The sequence below is a fragment of the Daktulosphaira vitifoliae genome, unplaced genomic scaffold, assembly GCF_025091365.1.
Source record: "Daktulosphaira vitifoliae isolate Bord-2020 unplaced genomic scaffold, ASM2509136v1 Scaffold_1, whole genome shotgun sequence".
Lineage (NCBI taxonomy): Eukaryota > Metazoa > Arthropoda > Insecta > Hemiptera > Phylloxeridae > Daktulosphaira > Daktulosphaira vitifoliae.
In genome coordinates this window covers 67,289,836-67,313,956 of record NW_026099572.1, presented here as the reverse complement: position 1 = coordinate 67,313,956, position 24,121 = coordinate 67,289,836, and the positions used below count along the sequence as shown (strand labels likewise).

Genomic DNA, 24,121 nt, shown 5'->3' with positions numbered 1-24,121 from the left:
TTTACAGCCAAGAACCTTTCTTCACTCAAAGAACCGTTTGATATTCGGGTAGGTTTCTTTTTACCCATTCTATTTTATTAACTAGACAAATATTTTCTCAGTATATATTTACAATAAACACTATAAGACGTCCTGGTTTTCTTTTTTTGAATCCTATGCTAAGTATACTGCAGTAAATAATGATCTAAAATATGACTGATCGATAACTACTTTTGGACCAGAATTTTGGTAAATAGCAATCTAAAGTACTGACTAGGAGGTGAATGGTAGCTACTATTGATATTATTGGACAATTTCGACCGCACTCCTCCTCCAGCCTAGGTATAAACATGCAAATAACTTAAGAAATACTAGTTCAAAAGTTGTTGTGAACCATTAATTATCTTAACTAAATCATTATCTATTAGATGAGTCAGTTATGTATGATGCCGTTAGAAAAATAAAGTTAATACCCTTTTAAGGTTCAAGGAACGAATGTATAAATATTTTTTGATTGATTAATTGAGAAAAACATGTTCTTAAAAGAGACTAAAAAACAATTCTCAATATTATATTTATTTTTTGCTTAATTAAATAAGTTCATGATTAAATATTTATCCTATATCACTCAAATATTAAAAAAATTTTCAGTGATATTAAATAAATTATTACGTTATAATCGTAATATCTTGAAAGCACAGAATTATGGGCGCAATATGAGAATTCCTAGGGGCTTAGCTTCCTGATTCTTTCATATTTTGTCTATTCATTCTATAATATTTTTAATATTATTCAAATTATTTCTTCTATAAACATAATAAACTATAAATATTAAATTAGATTTCTTTTCTCATTATTTTTCTGTCGAAAACAACGCACTTGAATTTGGTTAACCAACTTTTTGATAACAACATTCGATACCACTTGATTATAGGAAAGTAATAACCGATCATCAAATAGCTGTTTATTCTCTTTGGTCTATTAGCTGTGATAATAATATGTATTATGTGTTATTTGTGTTTTGTGTTTATATGATTAAAGGGCTGTATATCTCCCTACAAACTATATGAGTAAAAATTTGGATAATTGTTATGGATCTATTTCAACAATTTTAGAAAAACGATTAATCCGTAAGAATATTTTTAGAAATATTAAAATTATGCATTAATTAAGTCTACAGTATTCAAAGTATTTAAAGTGGTTTCGCCTAAAATGTGCGGGTACAATTATTTCTTAAGTTATAGCCTGAAACATTTTAAAATTAAAAAAGTTTTTAGATTATTTTTAAAATACATAAAAATAAATTACTTCAAACTCATTTAAACGTTATAAAATACATTTTTAAATCATACATAAAATAAATTATTTAAAAAAAGTTTTCATATAATATAGAACTGGTTTACAATTGTATCATTAATCTTATTCAACGTTCCCTCTAAAAGCTATTGCATGTGCCAGAGAGTATAGAAAACCTAAATTACCCAATGCAACAGAATAAAACCTCGGTACCTACGCTCTGAGGCATGTCGCGTTACCAACTTAGATATGTAGGCCATATAATTCATAATAATAATTAGTAAATAATTAATTAAATTACAATAAAAGCTTCTATATCAGCTATGAAAATATCTTAAATTTATATTGTTATTTAAAATAATGTGTCGTTAAAGTACATGTTATAATTTTTATAGATAATATCTTGTAAAATATATATATATATATATACTTAGGTATGCTTTATTAAGAAATACTTTTCGGAGATGATATTGTGTCGTAAAAGTATTTAAATTAATATATTAAAATATTAGTTTTTTTTCAAAATATATATTTTTTTTTAATGATTTTTAACTAAAAGTTTACTTCATCATTTTACATATAACAAAAGACCAATTTATTATATTACAGAAAAATATTATAAAATAAAATTTATATATTAATTTATATTTTGATTTCATTCTCGACAAACTAGTTTATTCTATGGAAAATTCTCTATAGTAATAAAGTAAAAATATTTAAAATACACTAACACAACAAATTTAATTTATAATGTTGACTGAATGAATGAACAGCTAATATACCAAAAATTTTTATATTGAAAAGGGACTCAATTATTGGTTTATTTATTAAATCATTTAGATATTTTCATTGTTATAAAAACTAACATCAAGTTATTACAGTGAAATTAGATAATTTTTTAGTTAAAATTCAGTGTTGTTGGTTCACTAGTATTGTTCAATTACTGGTGTCATCCTACTTTAATAAGATAAAAAATAGGTATGTTATGGCAAAAATCCTTTTTTTAAACTACAAAATCATTTACTTTGTACATAATATAAATTATTTAATATCTAAATTTTAATGAAGTTTTTTTTAATGCAACTATAAATAAATATTTTAAAAATTTTTAACCAAATTACACTTAATTTTAGATAATTGTTACACAAAAAATTATTACAATTCTATAATCTTAATAAAAAAATATTTCAGAAAAGTTTCAAATTAATTTACTAGGAATATATTATAAATTCCTGTAATACAACTTACTAAAAGTTATTATTTAGAAGGAAATTGCAATTCAAAAACGCCTCAGGTAAAATATTACGTTTAACTAATACTATTAGTTATATAGCGATAACAATAATTTAATTATTGTCGTTGTTTGTTAAATACCTGTTTAATATTAATATATTGTTGTAGCAATTCGCAATAAAAAATAGACACTAGTGTTTCTTTAAATTTTTTTATTAGAACTCGTAGCAATTTAGCTGTTGGGTTTAAATTAAATTAAATACAATATAACACATAAAATATATAATATATTAAGATTATGATAAAATATAGAAATTTAAAAGCGATTATTTTTTTTTTTATATGAGATCAAGGAGTTTATTATTTACAAGATATTTTATTACTTTTCTAATTTTATGAAATTAGAGCTTCAAAATGAAAAGTTATCCTATTCCTATTTAATGCCATATGTCTGTGTATTTTCTATAATTGATGAAGATATTTATATCTTATTGTTTTTCCTCATAGGAGTGACATATAGGTGGTCAATTTTTGGTCATAAGATGCCGTGGGGTAATTTTGTATTTCCTATTCAGTTTATTGATAATTACTTCTAGTTTACTAGTAATGTGTTGTATATTGGTCCAAGGATAGATATGTGTTTTGATCTCATTTAATTTAGTGTTACCAGAAGAATAAATTTTGTTCTATTCTTGAATGCAAAATGATTGTACAATTTTTTGTAACATTATAAGAATTTTATTTAAATGTTCATGTGCTGTTGATAAGGTAGCATTTTTAGCTATTTTATCTGCAAGTCCATTACCATCAGTATTAATATAACCTGATATCCACATTAACGTTTGGAATATTAATTTGATATTGAACTTATGATTGAATTTAATAAGGTTTTTTGTGTGCTATATAAATAAAAAGGGCTCCGGTAATTTGTCTTTTGTGAGTAATTGGGTTCTATCGTCAGAAATGGTTATTTATTTAAACTTATTACGCAATGTATCGTTTTAAGACAATGATTAAAATCACAATCAGATATTTTTCAATACTAGTTTAAAAAAAAATCTACTTTACTACACTAGATCTTGACTGTATTTAACTCAGAGACTAAAACCATTCAATTAGTTTGCAATTTTAGTTTCAGTTTTGTTTATTGGTTTAAAGATTATCAGTTTCAATTTTAGAAATCTTTTCTGGGTCTGTAATTTTGGATTCGATATAGATTAAAAAAATTAGGTTTTAACTGGTTATAACCTATTTTTAAAAAACTGTTTTCAGTCCCTTGCTAAACATTTTTAATATAATTTTCTAGAAACTATATTGTTCAATTTTGTGTCATGTATAAGGATTTACAATATAGTTGTTTTCAACATATTTGTTATAACATTTAAAATTTGTGATTCAAGGACACTGAGAATTATGAACAAAATGGTGTTGTTTAATGATCCCAGAAATCTCGATATATTTTATTACAATATAAAATAAATTTATTTGAAACTTTTAACTTTTATATATGAAAGTTAAATTGCTGAAATAAGATGTCAATAATTCATTTCCCTAATAATTTTTTCAAGAAGTTGTTCAGGAAAAAATATAGTGTTAATCGCATTTAAGTTTAAATTAAAAATGAGTTTTATAATAAATGAAAAATAATTTGAGTTTATATGTATTCTACCGCCTGGTAATTTCTTGTGCTAATTTCAAATTTTTTTTTTTTTTTTAAAGTAATTTTTAAGACATAGTGCTGTAAAATCAAAAATCTCTCTAAAAAAAATATTTACCCGTGCAAGATTAGATCTACTTAAATTAAAAAAATAATGACAAGATTTTTAAAATAAACCAACCATATCATTGTACAATGAACCTTTTATATTCTATCTAAAAAAATCATAATTATTTTTCTAGTTTAATACAGATAGTAAAAAATCCATGAATTCATAGTCTATAAATATAATTCCGTATTGTGGTACTTGAGTACAGTTCAGAATATGCAATAAAAATTTAGGAATAAGAAGAAAAAAAGAGATAACGAAAGAAAACGAGGACATTTTACAGGGAAAATACATGTTTTTCATTATTGTTTGGTTGAATGTATTTTGAATTCATAGGGGAACGAAGACATGGGAGAGACTTTGGGTTCCACCGGAGCCATGCCTTACGTGACCAGCGTGCCGGATTTTATTTGCGATACCATGAACTTTGCAGACGCCCGCAAAATTTCTTGTTTGGCCATCCTACTCCCTTTCTCTTTCTTTTGCAACGCCGTTTTCTATCGAATACTCTCTCAGGTCAATATTAATGTTTGGCTACCGAAGTGAACTTAATCGCCATAATTAAAACGAGACACTTTGGTATTTTGCCATCGTGGCCAATATGGAGTTGGGCGAAAAAAGCTAAACAAAAACCGTTGGGATATATTCAGTACATCACTTTGATACTCTCTTAGTCTTTTCCATTGTTCTAATTAAAATTACTGTTTCTGAATACAATAATAACTACCAGTGTTTTTTTTTTCAGTTTTTACGACGTTTAGTAATAAATTTTCAAAAATAAATACGTAAATGGAGAAATTGCAACTATTGATGATTAAAACTTAGTGTTTTTCTATTGTTCTTCAGAATAATATAGTTCTCATTGCAAGTTTTTTTTTTAATTTAATAGAGTTTAAATCATTCTTGAAATTTTAACTATAAATTAGTTCATTTGCAGAGCATTTAAAGTCATTGTTTGTTAAAATAGATTATAATTAAATAAATTTTAACAAAAACTTATAATAATATAAATATAAATATAATATAAAAAATCTAATTAATCAATAGCCTACAACTATCAAGATGATAAATTAGCTAGTTAATGGTTCAGAAAATGGATCATTTGATAATTTAATCAATTTAAAAGAATAACTTAACACATTTATAAGCATATAAATATAAATTCTTATAACCATGTGATGAATATTTTAGCTTCAATGCGAAGNTAAATTCTTATAACCATGTGATGAATATTTTAGCTTCAATGAGAAGCTGAGTTAGTATTAGTTTTGTATAATATGCGATTTTTTAGAAAATAAAAATTCTTAGCTCATACTGGATCGATTTTAATGTATAATACCTCAAAAGAATGCGATTTTAATCTAGTGAAACTTAAATGTCAAAAATTAAAAAAATATATTAAAATTACAATACCATAAAAGATGACTTTTAACAAACTTTTTTGTATTTAAAAACTACTGTAACATTTTTGTAAAACACTGATCCGAATATAAGTTAAAAAATGTATAAAAGCTTTTTTTTGGTATAGTTTTTGTACATATCTAATAAAAAACATATATATAAAGGATTACTAAAAGACCCCTTGTTTTCATTGATTTAATTTTTGAAAATGTTCCGGAAGGTTTTACAAATTCTAGACTATAACTAATTAAAGTTTTTAATATACAATATTTAAAAAATATATAACTAGCCATTTTTTTCTATGACAAATCAGCCATCAATATAAAAACAATAGAAATTTTTAAAAAAAACTTTAAAATTTGAAATGTTTTTTGGAAATGTTCTGAAACGTTTATGTTTTTTAAAGTTACGCCAAAAAAAAGCAACTTAAGAATACTTTATGACACAAAAAAGAAAAATGTTTGCACAATAAGTTAAAGATCAAGAAATTTCTGTAAAATTTTGTTAATTTTATTTTATTTTGTTATATATTTTTCAAAAATATACTGAGTCTAATATTATTTAAGGATATATTAAAAATAATAATTTGTCTTCTGGTATGTTTTTTATAAAAATTCAATGAAAGACCTAAGTATGGGAAGGATTAAAAAAAAACCTCCTACGCATGTATAAAAAATAACAACATTCCAGCGATATTTTGTTGAGTTTTTTGACATTAATACCTTACTTTTAACTTAAAAGCCAAAAAACGCAAAATTCATGTAAAATTTCGGTATTTTTTCCAATTAAAAAGATATATGTTAACGTTATTAATAGGATATAGAAAAAAAAAATACGACAAGATATGTATTTAAAATGCTTCATATTTCTACAGGTGGTAAATGATTGTTCAGCAGAAGAGTATAGGATATTCGTTAGCAGAAATATCCTTTGAATATTGTGTAATAGAACAAATAATTAAGCGAGCTTTATTTATTTAAGTGAAGTTTTGAAACATAGATATTGTAAAACTACAAATACAAATCGTATATAAATTATTGTGAAATTTAACCGATTCAAGTCGAAGCTTTTTTATGATTATGATTTTAATCACTGTCAATTATCATTTATATAATGTACGTTCCTACTAAGCCACGACCTCACCGGGCTGGGGTTTTTCCATGATGGTATTCGTATTTTCTGAGAAAGGAACGTGACATAATTTTAATGCAGCAGACACTTGGATTAAATCAATACTATCCAAAAATAGTTCATACACAAGTAGAATTAATTTATCTATTATACAATTTAGTTAAAATGTTGTGGCTTAGTATTAAAATATATTATGTTCGTTACACCAAACATTACAGGGAGTACATATCCAGCCAAAGGAAAAAAATGTCTCACAGGATTAAATTGTACAAATTCCAAAACCAAAATACGCACATATTTCATTAAACAACTGTAAACTAAACGCTAGAATTATATATATATTTGTTAACATCTATAGTTGCTATGCAATAATAATTTATTTATTATTCATAATAGAATCAGATATAGTATTTAATACATTTTAATTCAGTTATTTAATCCATTATATAAATGTGGCTAAAATAAATTAAAAAATGAATTAATTAATTAGTTAAAGTTCTTGACGTATATATTAAACGCCATGACTTACTTTGTCGCGTCATTGTAAATTATTGATTATTAGTGAGCGCTATAATTATTCGCTATATCAAAAATACTATTCATGTTGTAAAAGTTTATGAGTAAACTTTTAATTTGAAAACTGGTATATAAACCATTCAAAGTAATTTTCGTCATATGAATAGCTCGTCTGGGACATTTCTTGGTAATATTGAACGTCCGCCTAGAGATAATTAAGTTTCAGTATTATTAGTCTATTTTATTATTTTTAATTATATAAAAGCATTATAATGTTTTATGTTTATTGTTTATGAAGCAATATGTAGTAATATAGTATTAAGCAAACCCTTAACATTGATATAGAATCAAACTAATTCTATAAAAAATTAATGACGTCCGTCTTTTGTTATAATTCATTAGGATTTCATTGATACTTTTTAAAAAAAATACATTTAATTTAAGAATTCACTATAATATATATTTCACAAAAATTGATTTACTGACATAAATTATATTAACAACTGTCTCTTAATTTTAACATTTTTCTTCTTTCATCATGCAAAAAAAAAAAGTTGAGTAATTTTAAATGTATTTGACGGTATCCCTTCTTAAAATTACTTTATTTTTATCAAATATTATAATAAAATTTTATATACATTTCTAATTATTAACTGTCCACGTTATTTCGTACATATAGTACATACATCACAGCCTTTATATTGATGTACTGAGTGATTCATTTATTTTATACACCAATCATTTTAATTTATCAATCACTTAATTAAACAAAAAATTAAAAAAACAAAATTGAGAATTTCATTTTTAATGTTTTTTATGTACATGTTTTTTTTAAGAGTTCAACTTTATTTTCTCAAATAAAAGCATACATAATTGAATAGCTTATTTAATAGATAATAATCTAATTAAGAAAATGACTGGCCAATAATTACTTTTTAACCAGGAATTTGAAAATAACTAAAATTTTCAATCCTAGGCGATGTTATATATACCTATCTTTACGATTTTTTTCTGTTAAGCAATAAATTACAATATTACTATAATTATTATTTTTTTAAGTAATTAACTATATTATGTATGTAAACTTTCATATAAATAATAAAATTTACATAAATAATAGTATGAGTTGTCACAAATATATCAATATTGTAATTTAATAATGAATCATTGCCCAAGATTGTATTTTACTATTGATTTTATAAGATAATATGTAATAAATAAAAAAACAATTTAATAAAGAGATAATTATAGCGTTGATGACACCTCTTGCATAAGTATCCAACTAAATATTAACAAAATATGTTTTTAAAAGAGACTAAAAAAGGGTTAAAACTCTTGCAGATCATCCTTGCTACTCATTAATTTCACTTAACAATTATTTGACTCAAGTGCAACTAGTGAACAGTCACACTTAATCAAAATAAACAAATACGACTGATATTCATTTCTAAACACGTACTGAAACACATCAAAGTAGATACTAGTATTATTAAAATAATAAGGTTCAAAAGTTAATCATTTCTTTTGAATACATAATTTAAGTATTTTATGTAGGAACAAAGAAAGATTAGGCGAAATATTAAAAATAAATAAAATATTAATAATAAAATATTAAATAAAAACATATTAAAAATAATATGACAATTAATGTAAATTAGTATTATGTATAAGGAGTTAATTGACAGAGATTGATATGTGTCTATGCTAGAAGCCAAGTTTGATGTTCATTTAGTCATCATATTGCTCTGGGTAGACATATAAGTAAACTCCTTCCCTCATTTCATTGGTAACCACCAATACTCATGGTATTAATATTAAATAATTTAACAATTAATCACGATAATTTTTGTATATTAATAAACGAATAAATATATTTCTATCATTTTTTTTATTCTTATGAATCCTCGTACTCATACACCGAGGGAAATTGTTCTTTTAATCAACAAGTGGCTGATAAAATTTTTAGTTATAAGCAATAAGGGTTACACATATAAATTGTTATTAAGTAAAAAATATGTAAGAATATATTTAAGTTAATAAATTTTAATTGTATATAATATATTATGTACTAATTCTTAATTAAAATTAAAATTAGAAATATTATTAATAATATTAGACTATTTTTTTTGCCAAAACATTTGGTGTTATGAAGTTGTAGGGATTAACAAAGATGTTAAATAACATATCACAATGAATGCGTTTATATGTTTTATCTTAGATGTACTGCAGTACGATAACACTCCGTGTATTTTTTTTAGTATAGCGCTGTTCGTCAATCCAGTGACATTTTTTATTTGTACTCTTTTTTTATGTATGTATAAATCATATTTCATTATTAAAAATTATTAATTATTATACATTTTAATTGTAGTATTTTGTAATAAAATTAAACCCAAAACACTACAAAGTATTATCTATTTCATACTGTACATAACAATTACAAATTTAAAGTTAAATTGTTTATTTTAAGTAACTAACTATAAATAACTACTTCAAAAGAAAATATAATATATGTTCCATGAATGTATCATATACTTTCTAACTTAAACTTCAAATATTATTGCTCCATATCAATGGGCCGCTGATTATTTTTTAAAAAATTTATTGGATATTAGTGATTTATATTTGTATGTGAACATGATATATTACATAAATATTGTTTAGATTCTACAATGTTATTTTTTTCTAACACTTATGAAGTTTTATTACGTTGGATGGTGAAGTTCTACTGCCATCTTTATTTATAACGTTTTTGTTATAAATTATTCTGTTTTTATAATATGGAGGTATATATTATTTACTAAGAGCTAACTTTTAAGTTATTCTTTGATACATTAATAAAAAACATTATTATCGGTTGAGATTTTCTTAAATATTATAATACACTTATGAATACAATTCAAAGCTAACCTCAACTTTTTAAAAGTGTTTAAAAATGCAAGTAAAAATTGTATGTAATTTCACTAAAGATAACCTTTAAATTTCAATTTTACATTATGATTTAGTTAATTATTTCGCAAGTGAAATATTGTTTTACGTTTTTAAATTGTCATATTATTCTTATAACTTAAATGTATTTGGCTGAATAATTTCTAGGCCTTTAGCCTATATTTTTATAATTACAAATAAAACGTTTTTACTTATTTTGGAAAATTTGAGATTGAAAATTTTGTATTTTAAGTAAAGACATAATTATCTAAGAATTCGACAACTTTAGTTATTTCATTTTAATTTTAATTTATATCACTAAGAAAAAAACTTAAATTTTATAACCATTATAGTTTTTGTATAAATTTCTATAAGTGGAATAACTTTCTTAATCTTAATCTTAATTTAAGATATATATAAAAGTGTCAGACTTTCCGGAACACTTTCAAAATTTAAGTTGATAAAGTAAATTTTTTGTGAAAAAGTTGTAATTTTGATTCCCTCCCTGTAGGCAGGTAAAAAGTCAGATTTATAAAAAAAAATATACAAAACGATAGGTAAAGACATCATGAATCTATAAAAAAAATTATATTGATCCATACAATTTCTAAAAGTTATAGCATTATAAAGTTAAAAATATAAAAAAGAATTTTTTTACAAGAATCGTATTTTTTTTTATTAAATTTGATGTCTGTTTCCTCCATGAAGATAAAATAAAGTCCAAATTTTTTTTTACCGTAATAAAGTATATAACATTAACTTAAATTATATATTTAAATTATATATTATATATTAAATTATTATATATAAAAATGTCAGACTTTTAGTTATTCTTTAAAATGTAAGCAGTATTCGAAGAGACGTTGGTATGGTTTATTAAAAAAATGATTGTTATATAATTGAATTATTTTAATAGTAATGGAATAAGTGGAAGTTATATATTCAACCCCCACCTCTAAAATCATAATCTATGTTGCAACGGAGTGGTCTTTAGGGTCCAACTAACAAGGAAGGCCACGTTGTATTGTGATTTCTACAGACGGCGATAAAAATTATCGATTAGTCGTCATAGGTGTACTTAAAAATTATTGATGAACATATTTTGTATGAAAAAATAAAATTCAAATTATTTTTTTAAAAACGATAAACTTGAATATTTTTAAATAGTTTTTTTTTTTTAATATGTTTAAATATAAAAGTAATAACTCATAATTTTATGTGAAAAATTAATTTTGCTTGAATTTAATTTAATTTTTAAACTTTATTTATTATTGTTTGCATAAGAGATTTATCCAACTAAAAAATTATGTGGTTTATAATTGAATCTTTTTGTAAATCATTGAAAGTGTTCTAAAAACTATAAAACAGGTTACATTTAAAGTAATTTTATTATTATAGTAACTATAGAATTTTTTAATTATAAAGTTAAAAATATAAAAAAGAATTTTTTTACAAAAATCGTATTTTTTTTATTAAGTTTAATGTCTGTTTTCACCATGAAGATAAAATAAAGTCCGAAATTTTTTTTTACCATTATAAAGTATATTACATTAGCTTTAATTTAAGATATATATAAAAGTGTCAGACTTTCCGGAACACTTTCAAAAGTTAAGTTGAAAAAGTTAATTTTTTGTGAAAAAGTTGTCATTTTGAATCCCCCCTTATGGTATGAAAAGAGTTAAATTTATAAAAAAAGTATACCAAATAATAGGTAAGGACATCAAGCATCTATAAAAAAAATTATATTGATTTGTACATTTTTGAAAAAGTTATAACAATTTTATGTAAAAAAATTAAACAAATTTCGAAAATTAGTGATTTAAAATTTGTAATTTTTTTGTAGTTTCCCCCATTTACGGGGAACGAGGGTAATTTTTTCAATTTTTGAGAGTAATGTTTCGACTACATTCGATTTGTGATCTTTTGATGTATCGTTGAAAGAAATCGGTTGGGTGAGAGCTGAGAAAAAGTTGTAACAGACACAAAAAAAAAATACATTATAGTAAAATTAATACTTCCTCAGCTTCGTATCGAATTTAAAAATCATTAGTTTTTCGATATTTGATATGCTTTTTGTAATTTATTGGAACAATAATTATCATATTAAAGAACTATCAATTATCGATACGGATACATTCAGTGCACAGACATAGATATTCAGAAGCCCATTCACTCAAAAAGTTAAATGAAATATTGTAAACAGCTGGTTAGAAGGTCACTATTACTGAATACCCACCTAATTTTAACGTTTCGAATGGGTTCCTAGGTGAACCTGATGTTAGTGATCCGATGGACGTGGGGTCTCGTCCAGGCGTTCGCCGAGTCAGTTATGTGACGCAAAGAGAAAGCTGAACACCTGCGACAGAGGAAACCCCGCCATCCGGAACAGGAGGACTTGAGGTACTGTTTTAGACCAGCGCCCTGAGTTTTGATATGTGTTAATATGTGTTATTATGAGTTATTAAGCCTCGATCTTCGCAAAGTCCTGCCCCCCAACTTCATGTGAGATAGCCTTGGCAACGGAGTGGTCTTTTGGGTCCAACTAACGAGGAAGGCCACGTTGTATTGTGATTTCTATAGACAGCGATATAAATTATCCACAAGTCATCATAGGTACACTTAAAAATTATTGATGAACATATTTTGTATGAAAAAATAAAATTCAAATTATTTTTTTAAAAACGATAAACTTGAATATTTTTAAATAGTTTTTTTTTTTTAATATGTTTAAATATAAAANTTGAATATTTTTAAATAGTTTTTTTTTTTTAATATGTTTAAATATAAAAGTAATAACTCATAATTTTATGTGAAAAATTAATTTTGCTTGAATTTAATTTAATTTTTAAACTTTATTTATTATTGTTTGCATAAGAGATTTATACAACTAAAAAATTATGTGGTTTATAATTGAATCTTTTTGTAAATCATTGAAAGTGTTCTAAAAACTATAAAACAGGTTACATTTAAAATAATTTTATTATTATAGTAACTATAGAATTTTTTAATTGTTCAAATAAGTACAAGAATAAAATTTAAAATGAGAATTTTCTGGTGCGTTTTTTTTATAGTTATAGTGTATGTGTTAAGTTGTACGTCACAAGAAATTAATTATAAAGATAATTACTGGTCATATATCGAAGAAGATTACTCATACCTTCGTGATAATAACAAAGAAATACTTGGATTTAAATTTAAAGAATTAAAGTACAATAATTATTCAATTTTGGTGATGGCTAGAACTTTAAAGTATTTATTTTTAATTTCCTATTATGGGTTGTTGGTTATTAATAATGACCATTCAGGTAGATCGTCTAATACTTTAAGAAATAGTTTAATTTACATAAAGAAAAAGGTTGAACTTTTCATGAATAATTATTATGGACCTATGAATTTTTTGAACTTAGTAGACAAATTATCTACTGAAGAAATTACACCATCTACATTTTGCTTAAAATTTTTTAATATTATGTCCATGGAATTTTCCATTTGGTTCCAAGGAAATCGTCACTATAATGTATCGTATAGAAATCTGAGTACTGAATATGAATGGTCAATGTTCAAAAATATCGGAGATACTGTAATTATGAATAATACACTGATGTATCCGCCTCGCAAAGAACAACCACTGCATGAATTAAGGACTATTTTTGATAGTCTAATATTATTTTTGTTCAATGAATATAAGTGTTTCGACTAGTCAGAATTTGATGATTTATTATAATATTCTTCGTACTATTAATCTTAAATATTGAATAATATGATTTTAATTATTTAGATGTATTGTATCTCAAATAATAACTATAACGTGATCGAAAAACTTCGCTCAATTTACTTTTTTATTTGTCAACTGCTCGCCGATTTTTTTCTATGATGAAAAATGTGCGTTACAGTTTTTCCATAGATCGGGTAATAATATTCTGTGCTAATTATAGAACTAGCAAAAAAAATTATTCATACGTTGATTTTGTACACTTAATTTTAGCCATTGAAAAATTTGAGCACAGATTATGCAAATTTTTTTACCTGAAGAAAAATCGGATCGCAGATTTCATATAACTATTCTCTTACCTGTAAGAAACTATTGATTGATTAATAATTTATGTAAAAAATTAATACAATTACTATTTTATGTAATTTTTCTCTTTTCGTTGCTAGTAATTTTGTTATTATCTTAATAAATAAAAATACATTCTAATAACAATAGTCGTTCTTTGTTAAACTACTTTACCCAAAAAATTAAATTTTCTGCTAAGAACCTTTATACCTTAAATTCGTATCAATTTTTGATTTTTAAACGGCAACCCCATTCTTTTTTACATCATCAAATTTATTCAATTTAATAAACTTGGGCTTTTGTTTTTGACGCATTACAGGGGCTTAAAGTTGAGAGATATAAATTAATGAGTACTTAAATTTTAAAGACGTATTTTTCCGTTTTTATAGATATTCGATATGATAATATTGTCGTGTCGCATATCTAATATATGTAAATCTATAACTGATTCATGAAAGTAAAAATAACCCAGCACAGTGAGGTGGCGGCAAAGTGGGGTCTTGTCATAATTGGGTCCAGTATAGATGATATCTGACAGTGATTAAAATCACTATCATAAAAAACGCTTCGATGCAAATCTGTAGATAGTGTTTAATTAAAAAAAAAAAATTGTTAAAATAGCATATTTTTGAATATGGTTCAAAATTTTTTTTTTCATTTTATAGTACATAAAATAAGCTTTGATTTGATATATATATAAAGGACGCAGTATTTCTGGAACATTTTCAAAAGTTCAGTTGAAAAAGTTAGTTTTTGTAAAAAAATTGCTATTTTAAATCCCCTCCAATGAGCAGGTTAAGTGATATATTTTCAAAAAAATGATATCAAATGAAAGGTAAATATCTAAGGTTTTAGTATAAAAAAAAATTATGTAGATTTGTTGATTTTTCAAAAAGTTATGGAAGTTTTAAGAAAAAAAAATGAAAAAATTTCGAAAATTGGGAATGAGGGAATTTTTTTCAATTTTTAAGGGTTATGTCTTAAACTAGATACGATTTGTGATCTTTTGACGTATTTTTGAAAGAAATCGGACCAGTGAGAGCTGAGAAAAAGTGGCAACAGACATAAAAAAAAAAAAAACACATCATAGTAAAATTAATACCTTCTCCGCTTCCCATCGAAACTAAAAATAAATCATAAGTATGATTTAATTTGTTGATAAGTTGTGTTCTTAAAGTAGTGGACAGTGGAGAATGGCACCAAACTAAGGATAATTTTTAATAAAAAGTATACCAATAAAAATCATCTTAAGATACTATATGATGTATTCATATTTAGAACAAAAAAACTTTGGTTATACCAAATTAAGTGTAAAAGTACTTGGTTTTAAATAAAAATTTAAGCAATAACTTATACGTTATAACATTAAATATTAAGTAATAAAATAAAATTATTATCATCAAATATATATGTTTATCAATTTGATTTCAATTGGTAAAAATTGTTATAGTTTTGCTTATAATTTAAATGGTCAAAACATAAATTTATGCATTTAATTAAGGTCTTTAAAATGTAAGCAGTATTCGAAGAGACGTTGGTATGGATTATTAAAAAAATAATTATTATATAATTGAATTATTTTAATAGTAATGGAATAAGTGGAAGTTATATATTCAACCCCCACCTCTATAATCATAATCTATGTTCCTGAATATTAGCGGCACTTAAATAAATATTAAGTAAAGTGAACAGTTTAACAGTAAATTATTAATTTTACCTGATAGTAAAAAATAAATAACAAAAACCCAGCACAGTGGGGACGTTGCATAGTTGGGTCCAGTATAGATTTAATCTGACAATGATTAAAATCACTATAATAAGAAACGCTTCGATGCAAATCAAGCAACATCAAGTTCTATTTCCTTAATTATATCCAGATTAGTAATTCTTTTAATTATATATTGTATCATTTTTATATTGAATTGTTTTATACTATTTGTATAATAATAATTGTTTTATATTATTAAACAATAATAATTTTGAAAACTATTGAAAATTTTTAATTATTGCATAAGGAAAAATTGTTTGATTTAAAAACTTTACAATTATATGTAATTAAACAATTATTTTTCTTATCCTTCCAGAGTCAAAAAAATTAAACTTTAATTTACTTAAGTGGAAGACGTTATTTTAAGTTAGTTGATATAATAGATAAAAAATAGATTTAAAAAATACATTTAAAGCAATTTAGTTTTTATACCTTTATTTGTCCAATGAACGTATTTTTTGTTACTACCTGTTAAAATTTAGCAATTTTTTTATCTATATTCTATTGATAATTTGATATTTCACCGTCATATTTAATTTAATAATGGAATTATTATTAAATTATTGTAAGTTTGTTTTCCCGTAATTTTTAATCCAAATTTATGAAATAAAATAGGAGACTATAGCTCTCATAGAAGAATTTTTTATACTACATCCATGGATATCACAATTTCAACAGTGTTAACTTTATAATGACCAAATAAAATCTAATTTCTAGGCCTTCTAGTCTATGTTTGTATAATTAAAAATAAAACATTGTTACTTATTTTGGTAAAATTTGAGGTAGGTAATTTTTTATTTGCAGTAATGACATAATTATCTAAGAACTCGACAATTTTAGTTATTACATTTTAATTTTATTTTATATCACTAATAAAAAACTAGGGTCAAAAATGGATTATGGAAGTAAGACATCATGAACTGCTTTTTATAGAAAAATATAATTGGACAGTTATCCTTGAGCATTTGTCATAATATAACATTGCATTAGATAAAAAACAAATAGGTTAAGAAATATAACTTCAATTTAATATAAAAACATATTTTATAATAAAAATTCATTCTTAAAAACATAAAAATAATTGCATTAATAATTAAATAAGCAGTCAATTATGTAATATATAGAATATCCTTAAGTGTCCTGAATCAGGTTGTGATTAAATACTAGAAGTGTCTTTAATCTTTAGGATTTAGAAATCGATGAAAATTAGTGTACTGCTGCTATACTCATAGATTATTGAATTAATTAAGTAGAAGCTCAAAACTAAAACCTATGTGTCTATTCCAAATAATAAGTGTCTGATTATTACTTAAAAAGAGATTTTTCTTAAATATATAGCAAAATGTTTCGATGCAAATCTGTAATTAGTGTTTAATTTAAGAAAATTAGTGGTTTATTCCAAAAGCAACATGAACCCCTATTTACTTATTTATGTCCTGATTACAAATTTTATGATTTATAAGTGCAATATGTAATTACAGCAATTAAAAATAGTATGAAATTGATATTTAATAATTTAGTATTGTAATTTTTACTGAGAAATTATAAAAATTATAAAATAATTAACACTGTTATGGTAAACGTATATACGCAAAAGTTTTTTGTTTTTATGAATAAATTTACTGGTCTACAAGGAATTTTCATCCGAGACCAAAATATACTTTTCAAAACCTTTGTTTGCAATTTAAAATCTGTAAACAGAGTTTCACATATAGCATAAATAATAACAAAATTCTTCTAATCAATATAAATAATATTTATGTTTAATTATTAGTTTATGTATGAATAATCAATGAATCTATTTTAATGGAAAATTAGTTGAAAAATGTCTACTTTCTAANTACGTATGAATAAATATATTTTAATGAAAAATAAGTTGGAAAAGTTCTATTTTCTATAAGCATTTTTAATTTTTTTACCCACCCTGTATTAAGTGAAATTGTCCGATTTAAAAACAAAAGTATGTCAAAGAAGGAAGTACATAAATGGTATTTTTCATAAAAAATTGTATTGATCCATACATTTTTCAAAAAGTTATAGGAATATAATGTTAAAAGTGTAAAATATAAAATCGAGAATTTTCACACAAAAATAGCATTTGGTAGGCATTTTCACCACGAAGACAAGTCCAGAGGTCAAATTTTTTTTTTTCTAATTAAATTATATTACATTAGCTTTAATTTAAGATATACAGGGTGATTTTTTTATCATAACCCACTCAATTACTTGCAGAATAATAATAATTTAAACATTTTTTTTTTCATTATCTTTAGTTACACATTATTCTTGAATTTTTAACTATGTAATACTTTTCAAGTTCATCCCTTATGCCTTGGTTGGGGGTCAGCTTTGTTTTTTTAAATGGTAACACATATTTTTAATTTAATAAAATGTTTGAGTTTTTAATTTAATAGTAAATGGCATTTGAATTTTTAATATAACTTAATTCGTTTATTAGATATAATCATTTAAAGTTTCATATTTTTGAATTAATATACAGGTGTAATACACAAGGGATTACAAATACAGGTAGCTAATTGATTTTTTATGACATCGATATTAGCAGGTACACAGCATTGTTATTATCAATTGTAGTAAGGCACATTGTTATGAGTTTATAAATACACTAACTGACAATACAGAAAGTATATCTAATGATAATCATAATTGATAATACACAATCTGTAACTGAGACAGTAATGTCATAAAAATCCAATTAGCTACCTGTATTTACAATCCCATGTGTATTATACACGTATATTAATNTGTATTATACCTGTATATTAATTCAAAAATTTGAAACTTTAAATGATTATATCTAATAAACGAATTAAGTTATATTAAAAATTCAAATGCCATTTACTATTAAATTAAAAACTCAAACATTTTATTAAATTAAAAATATGTGTTACCATTTAAAAAAACAAAGTTGACCCCCTTCCAAGGCATAAGGGATGAACTTAAAAAGTATTACATAGTTGAAAATTCAAGAATAATGTGTAATTAAAGATAATGAAAAACAAAAATGTTTAAATTATTATTATTCTGAAAGTAATTGAGTGGGTTATGATAAAAAAATCACTCTGTATATAAAAGTGTCAGATCTTCAGGACCATTTTCAAAAGTTAATTTTTTGTAAAAAAGTTGCCTTTTTAAATCCCGCCCCGTGGGTAGATAAAGAGTCAAATTTACAAAAAAAATTTCGAAAATTAGCGATTTTTAAATTTGTAATTTTTTTGGAGGTTTCCCCCATTTACAGGGAACGGGGGAATTTTTTTCAATTTTTAAGCGTGATGTCTTCGACTAGATACGATTTATGATCTTTTGACATATCGTTGAAAGAAATCGGTTCGACAAGAGCTGAGAAAAAGTGATAAAAGACACAAATAAAAAAAAAAAACACATTATAGTAAAATGAATACCTCCTCAGCTTCGTATCGAATCTAAAAATCATTAGTTTTTCGATATTTGATATGCATTTTGTAATTTATTGGAACAATAATTATCATATTAAAGAACTATCAATTATCGATACGGATACATTCAGAGCACAGACATAGATATTCAGAAGCCCATTCACTCAAAAAGATAAATGAAATAGTGTAAACAGCTGGTTAGAAGGTCACTATTACCGAATACCCTCCTAATTTTAACGTTTCGAATGGGTTCCTAGGTGAACCTGATGTTAGTGATCCGAGGGACGTGGGGTCTCGTCCAGGCGTTCGCCGAATCAGTTATGTGACGCAAAGATTCAGTTGAATACCTATGACAGAGGAAACCCCGCCATCCGGAACAGGAGGACTTGAGGCACTGTTTTAGACCGGCGCCCTGAGTTTTGATTTGTGTTAATATGCGTTATTGTGAGTTATTAAGCCTCGACCTTCGCAAAGTCCTGCCCCCTCCTTCACGTGGGATTGCCTTGTCAACGGAGTGGTCTTTAGGGTCCAACTAACGAGGAAGACCACGTTGTATTGTGATTTCTATAGATAGCGATGTAAATTATCCACAAGTCATCATAGATACACTTAAAAATTATTGATGAACATATTTTGTATGAAAAAATAAAATTCAAATTATTTTTTTAAAAACTATAAACTTGAATATTTTTAAATAGTTTTTTTTTTTAATATGTTTAAATATAAAAGTAATAACTCATAATTTTATGTGAAAAATTAATTTTGCTTGAATTTATTTTAATTTTTGAACTTTTTATATTATTGTTTGCATAAGAGATCTATCCAACCATAAATTACAATAATTTTTATTTTTCAAATATGTGGTTTATAATTGAATCTTTTTGTAAATCATTGAAAGTGTTCTAAAAACTATAAAACAGGTTACATTTAAATTAATTTTTTTATTATAGTAATTTTAGAATTTTTAAATTGTTCAAATAAGTACAAGAATAAAATTTAAAATGAGAATTTTCTGGTGCGTTGTTTTTACAGTTATAGTGTATGTGTTAAGTTGTACGTCACAAGAAAATAATTATAAAGATAAATACTGGTCATATATCGAAGAAGATTACGCATACCTTCATGATAATAACAAAAAAATACATGGATTTAAATTTAATANTTCGTGATAATAACAAAGAAATACTTGGATTTAAATTTAAAGAATTAAAGTACGATAATTATTCAATTTTGGTGAAGGCTAGAACTTTAAAGTATTTATTTTTAATTTCCTATTATGGGTTGTTGGTTATTATTAATGACCATTCAGGTAGATCGTCTACTACTTTTAGACATAGTTTAATTGACATAAAGAAAAAGGTTGAACTTTTCATGAATAAGAATTATGGACCTATGAATCTTTTGATGAGAGTAGACAAATTATTGACTAATGATATTACACCATCTAAATTTTGCTTAAAATTTTTTAATATCATGTCCGGAGAAGTTTCCAATTGGTTCAAAGAAAATCGTCACTATGATTCATCGTATACAACTCTGATAACTGAATATAAATGGTCAATGTTCAAAAATATCGGAGATACTGTAATTATGAATAATACACTGATGTATCCGCCTCGCAAAGAACAACCACTGCATGAATTAAGGACTATTTTTGATAGTCTAATATTATTTTTGTTCAATGAATATAAGTGTTTCGACTAGTCAGAATTTGATGATTTATTATAATATTCTTCATACTATTAATCTTAAATATTGAATAATATGATTTTAATTATTTATATGTATTGTATCTCAAATAATAACTATAACGTAATCGAAAAACTTCGCTCAATTTACTTTTTTATTTGTTAACTGCTCGCCGATTTTTTTCTATGATGAAAAATGTGCGTTACAGTTTTTACATAGATCGGGTAATAATATTCTGTGCTAATTATAGAACTAGCAAAAAAAATTATTCATACGTTGATTTTGTACACTTAATTTTAGCCATTGAAAAATTTGAGCACAGATTATGCAAATTTTTTTACCTGAAGAAAAATCGGATCGCAGATTTCATATAACTATTCTCTTACCTGTAAGAAACTATTGATTGATTAATAATTTATGTAAAAAATTAATACAATTACTATTTTATGTAATTTTTCTCTTTTCGTTGCTAGTAATTTTGTTATTATCTTAATAAATAATAATACATTCTAATAACAATAGTCCTTCTTTGTTAAACTACTTTACACAAAACATTTAATTTTCTGCTAAGAACCTTTATACCTTAAATTCGTATCAATTTTTGATTTTTAAACGGCAACCCCATTCATTTTTACATCATCAAATTTATTCAATTTAATAAACTTGGGCTTTTGTTTTTGACGCATTACAGGGGCTTAAAGTTGAGAGATATAAATTAATGAGTACTTAAATTTTAAAGACGTATTTTCCGTTTTTATCGATATTCGATATGATAATATTGTCGTGTCGCATATCTAATATATGTAAATCTATAACTGATTCATGAAAGTAAAAAATAAATCATAGGTATGATTTAATTTGTTTATAAGTTGTGTTTTTAAAGTAGTGGAGAGTGGAGAATGGCACCAACCTAAGAATAATTTTTAATGAAAAGTATACCAATAAAAATCATTTTAAGATACTATATGATGAATTCATATTTAGAACAAAAAAACTTTGGTTATACCAAATTAAGTGTTAAAACTACTTGGTTTTAAATAAAAATTTAAGCAATAACTTATACGTTATAACATTAAATATTAAGTAATAAAATAAAATTATTATCATCAAATATATGTATTATTAACAATTTGAATTCAATTGGTAAAAATTGTTATAGTTTTGTTTATAACTTAAATGGAGAAAACATAAATTTCTGCATTTAATTAAGGTATTTAGAATGAAAGCAGTATTCGAAGAGACTTTGGTATGGGTTATTCAAAAAATGATTATTATATAATTGAATTATTTTAATAGTAATGGAATAAGTGGAAGTTATATATTCAATCCCCGCCTCTATAATCGTAATCAAGGATCAGCGTAGTGGAATTGATGCATTTTTTTAGATTAGTATTAATTGATATCTATTAGTAATTAAAAACATTATCGAAATGGTAAAAATATCTTTAGGAAAAATATCCAAATCCAAAATATAAAAGTAAAAAATATCTGGATTATATTAAAATCCGAAATGAACAATAGATAATAAAAGAAGATTTTATGTATAAAACTCCATTATAAATTGTGTTAATCACGAAATTCATAATTTAATTTTGATACTGACAGAAAATAATGACAAATGTGCAAAACTATTAAATTTTGTTTTTATAACTTTATTTGTCCAATGAACGTATTTTTTGTTACTTCCTGTTAAAATTTAGCAATTTTTTTATCTTTGTTCTATTGATTATTTGATATTTCACCGTCATATTTAATTTAATAATGGAATTATTATTAAATTATTGTTAGTTTATTTTTCCGTAAATTTTTTAATCCAAATTTATGAAATAAAATAGGAGACTATAGCTCCCATAGAAAAATTTTTTATACTACATCCATGGATATCACAATTTCAACAGTGTCAACTTTATAATGACCAAATAAAATCTAATTTCTAGGCCTTCTAGTCTATGTTTGTATAATTAAAAATAAAACATTGTTACTTATTTTGGTAAAATTTGAGGTAGGTAATTTTTTATTTGAAGTAATGACATAATTATCTAAGAACTCGACAATTTTAGTTATTACATTTTAATTTTATTTTATATCACTAATAAAAAACTAGGGTCAAAAATGGATTATGGAAGTAAGACATCATGAACTGCTTTTTATAGAAAAATATAATTGGACAGTTATCCTTGAGCATTTGTCATAATATAACATTGCATTAGATAAAAAACAAATAGGTTAAGAAATATAACTTCAATTTAACATAAAAACATATTTTATAATAAAAATTCATTCTTAAAAACATAAAAATAATTGCATTAATAATTAAATAAGCAGTCAGTTATGTAATATATAGAATATCCTTAAGTGTCCTGAATCAGGTTGTGATTAAATACTAGAAGGGTCCTTAATCTTTAGGATTTAGAAATCGATGAAAATTAGTGTACTGCTGTTATACTCATAAATTATTGAATTAATTAAGTAGATGCTCAAAACTAAAACCTATGTGTTAATTCCAAATAATGAGTGTCTGATTATTACATAAAAAGAGATTTTTCTTAAATATATAGCAAAATGTTTCGATGCAAATCTGTAGTTAGTTTTTAATTTAAGAAAATTGGTGGTTTATTCCAAAAGCAACATGAACCCATATTTACTTATTTATGTCCTGATTACAAATTTTATGATTTATAATTGCAATATGTAATTACAGCATTTAAAAATAGTATGAAATTGATATCTAATAATTTAGTATTATAATTTTTCGGAGAAATTATAAAAATTATAAAATAATTAACACTGTTATGGCAAACACATATACACAAAAGTTAGAAGTCTTGAGCAATACTTAAAAAAAAATTATTTGTTTTTATAAATAAATTTACTGGTATACAAGGAATTTTCATTAGAGACCAGAATATATTTTTCTAAACCTTTGTTTGCAATTTCAAAT

The 24,121-nt window shown here is 24.1% G+C and overlaps 2 protein-coding genes across 3 annotated transcripts in view; both read left to right on the top strand.

Moving 5' to 3' along the window:
- LOC126895848 (zwei Ig domain protein zig-8-like) overlaps positions 1-24,121 on the top strand; it is a 170,892-nt gene that overhangs the window by 20,526 nt on the left and 126,245 nt on the right. The gene's annotated exons all lie outside the window — the stretch shown is intronic.
- On the top strand, positions 13,182-21,682 carry LOC126895852 (uncharacterized). Its single transcript, XM_050668130.1, has 2 exons — positions 13,182-13,693; positions 20,939-21,682. The coding sequence occupies exons 1-2, from the start codon at positions 13,291-13,293 to the stop codon at positions 21,193-21,195; spliced, it is 660 nt and encodes a 219-aa protein (XP_050524087.1). The 5' UTR covers positions 13,182-13,290; the 3' UTR covers positions 21,196-21,682.

Coding starts and splice junctions, on each gene's coding strand:
- LOC126895852 (XM_050668130.1), top strand. CDS start 13,291: ATGAGAATTTTCTGGTGCGTTTTTTTTATAGTTATAGTGTATGTGTTA. Junction 13,694..20,938: donor TGAAGAAATTACACCATCTA/CATTTTGCTTAA, acceptor TTACACCATCTA/AATTTTGCTTAAAATTTTTT.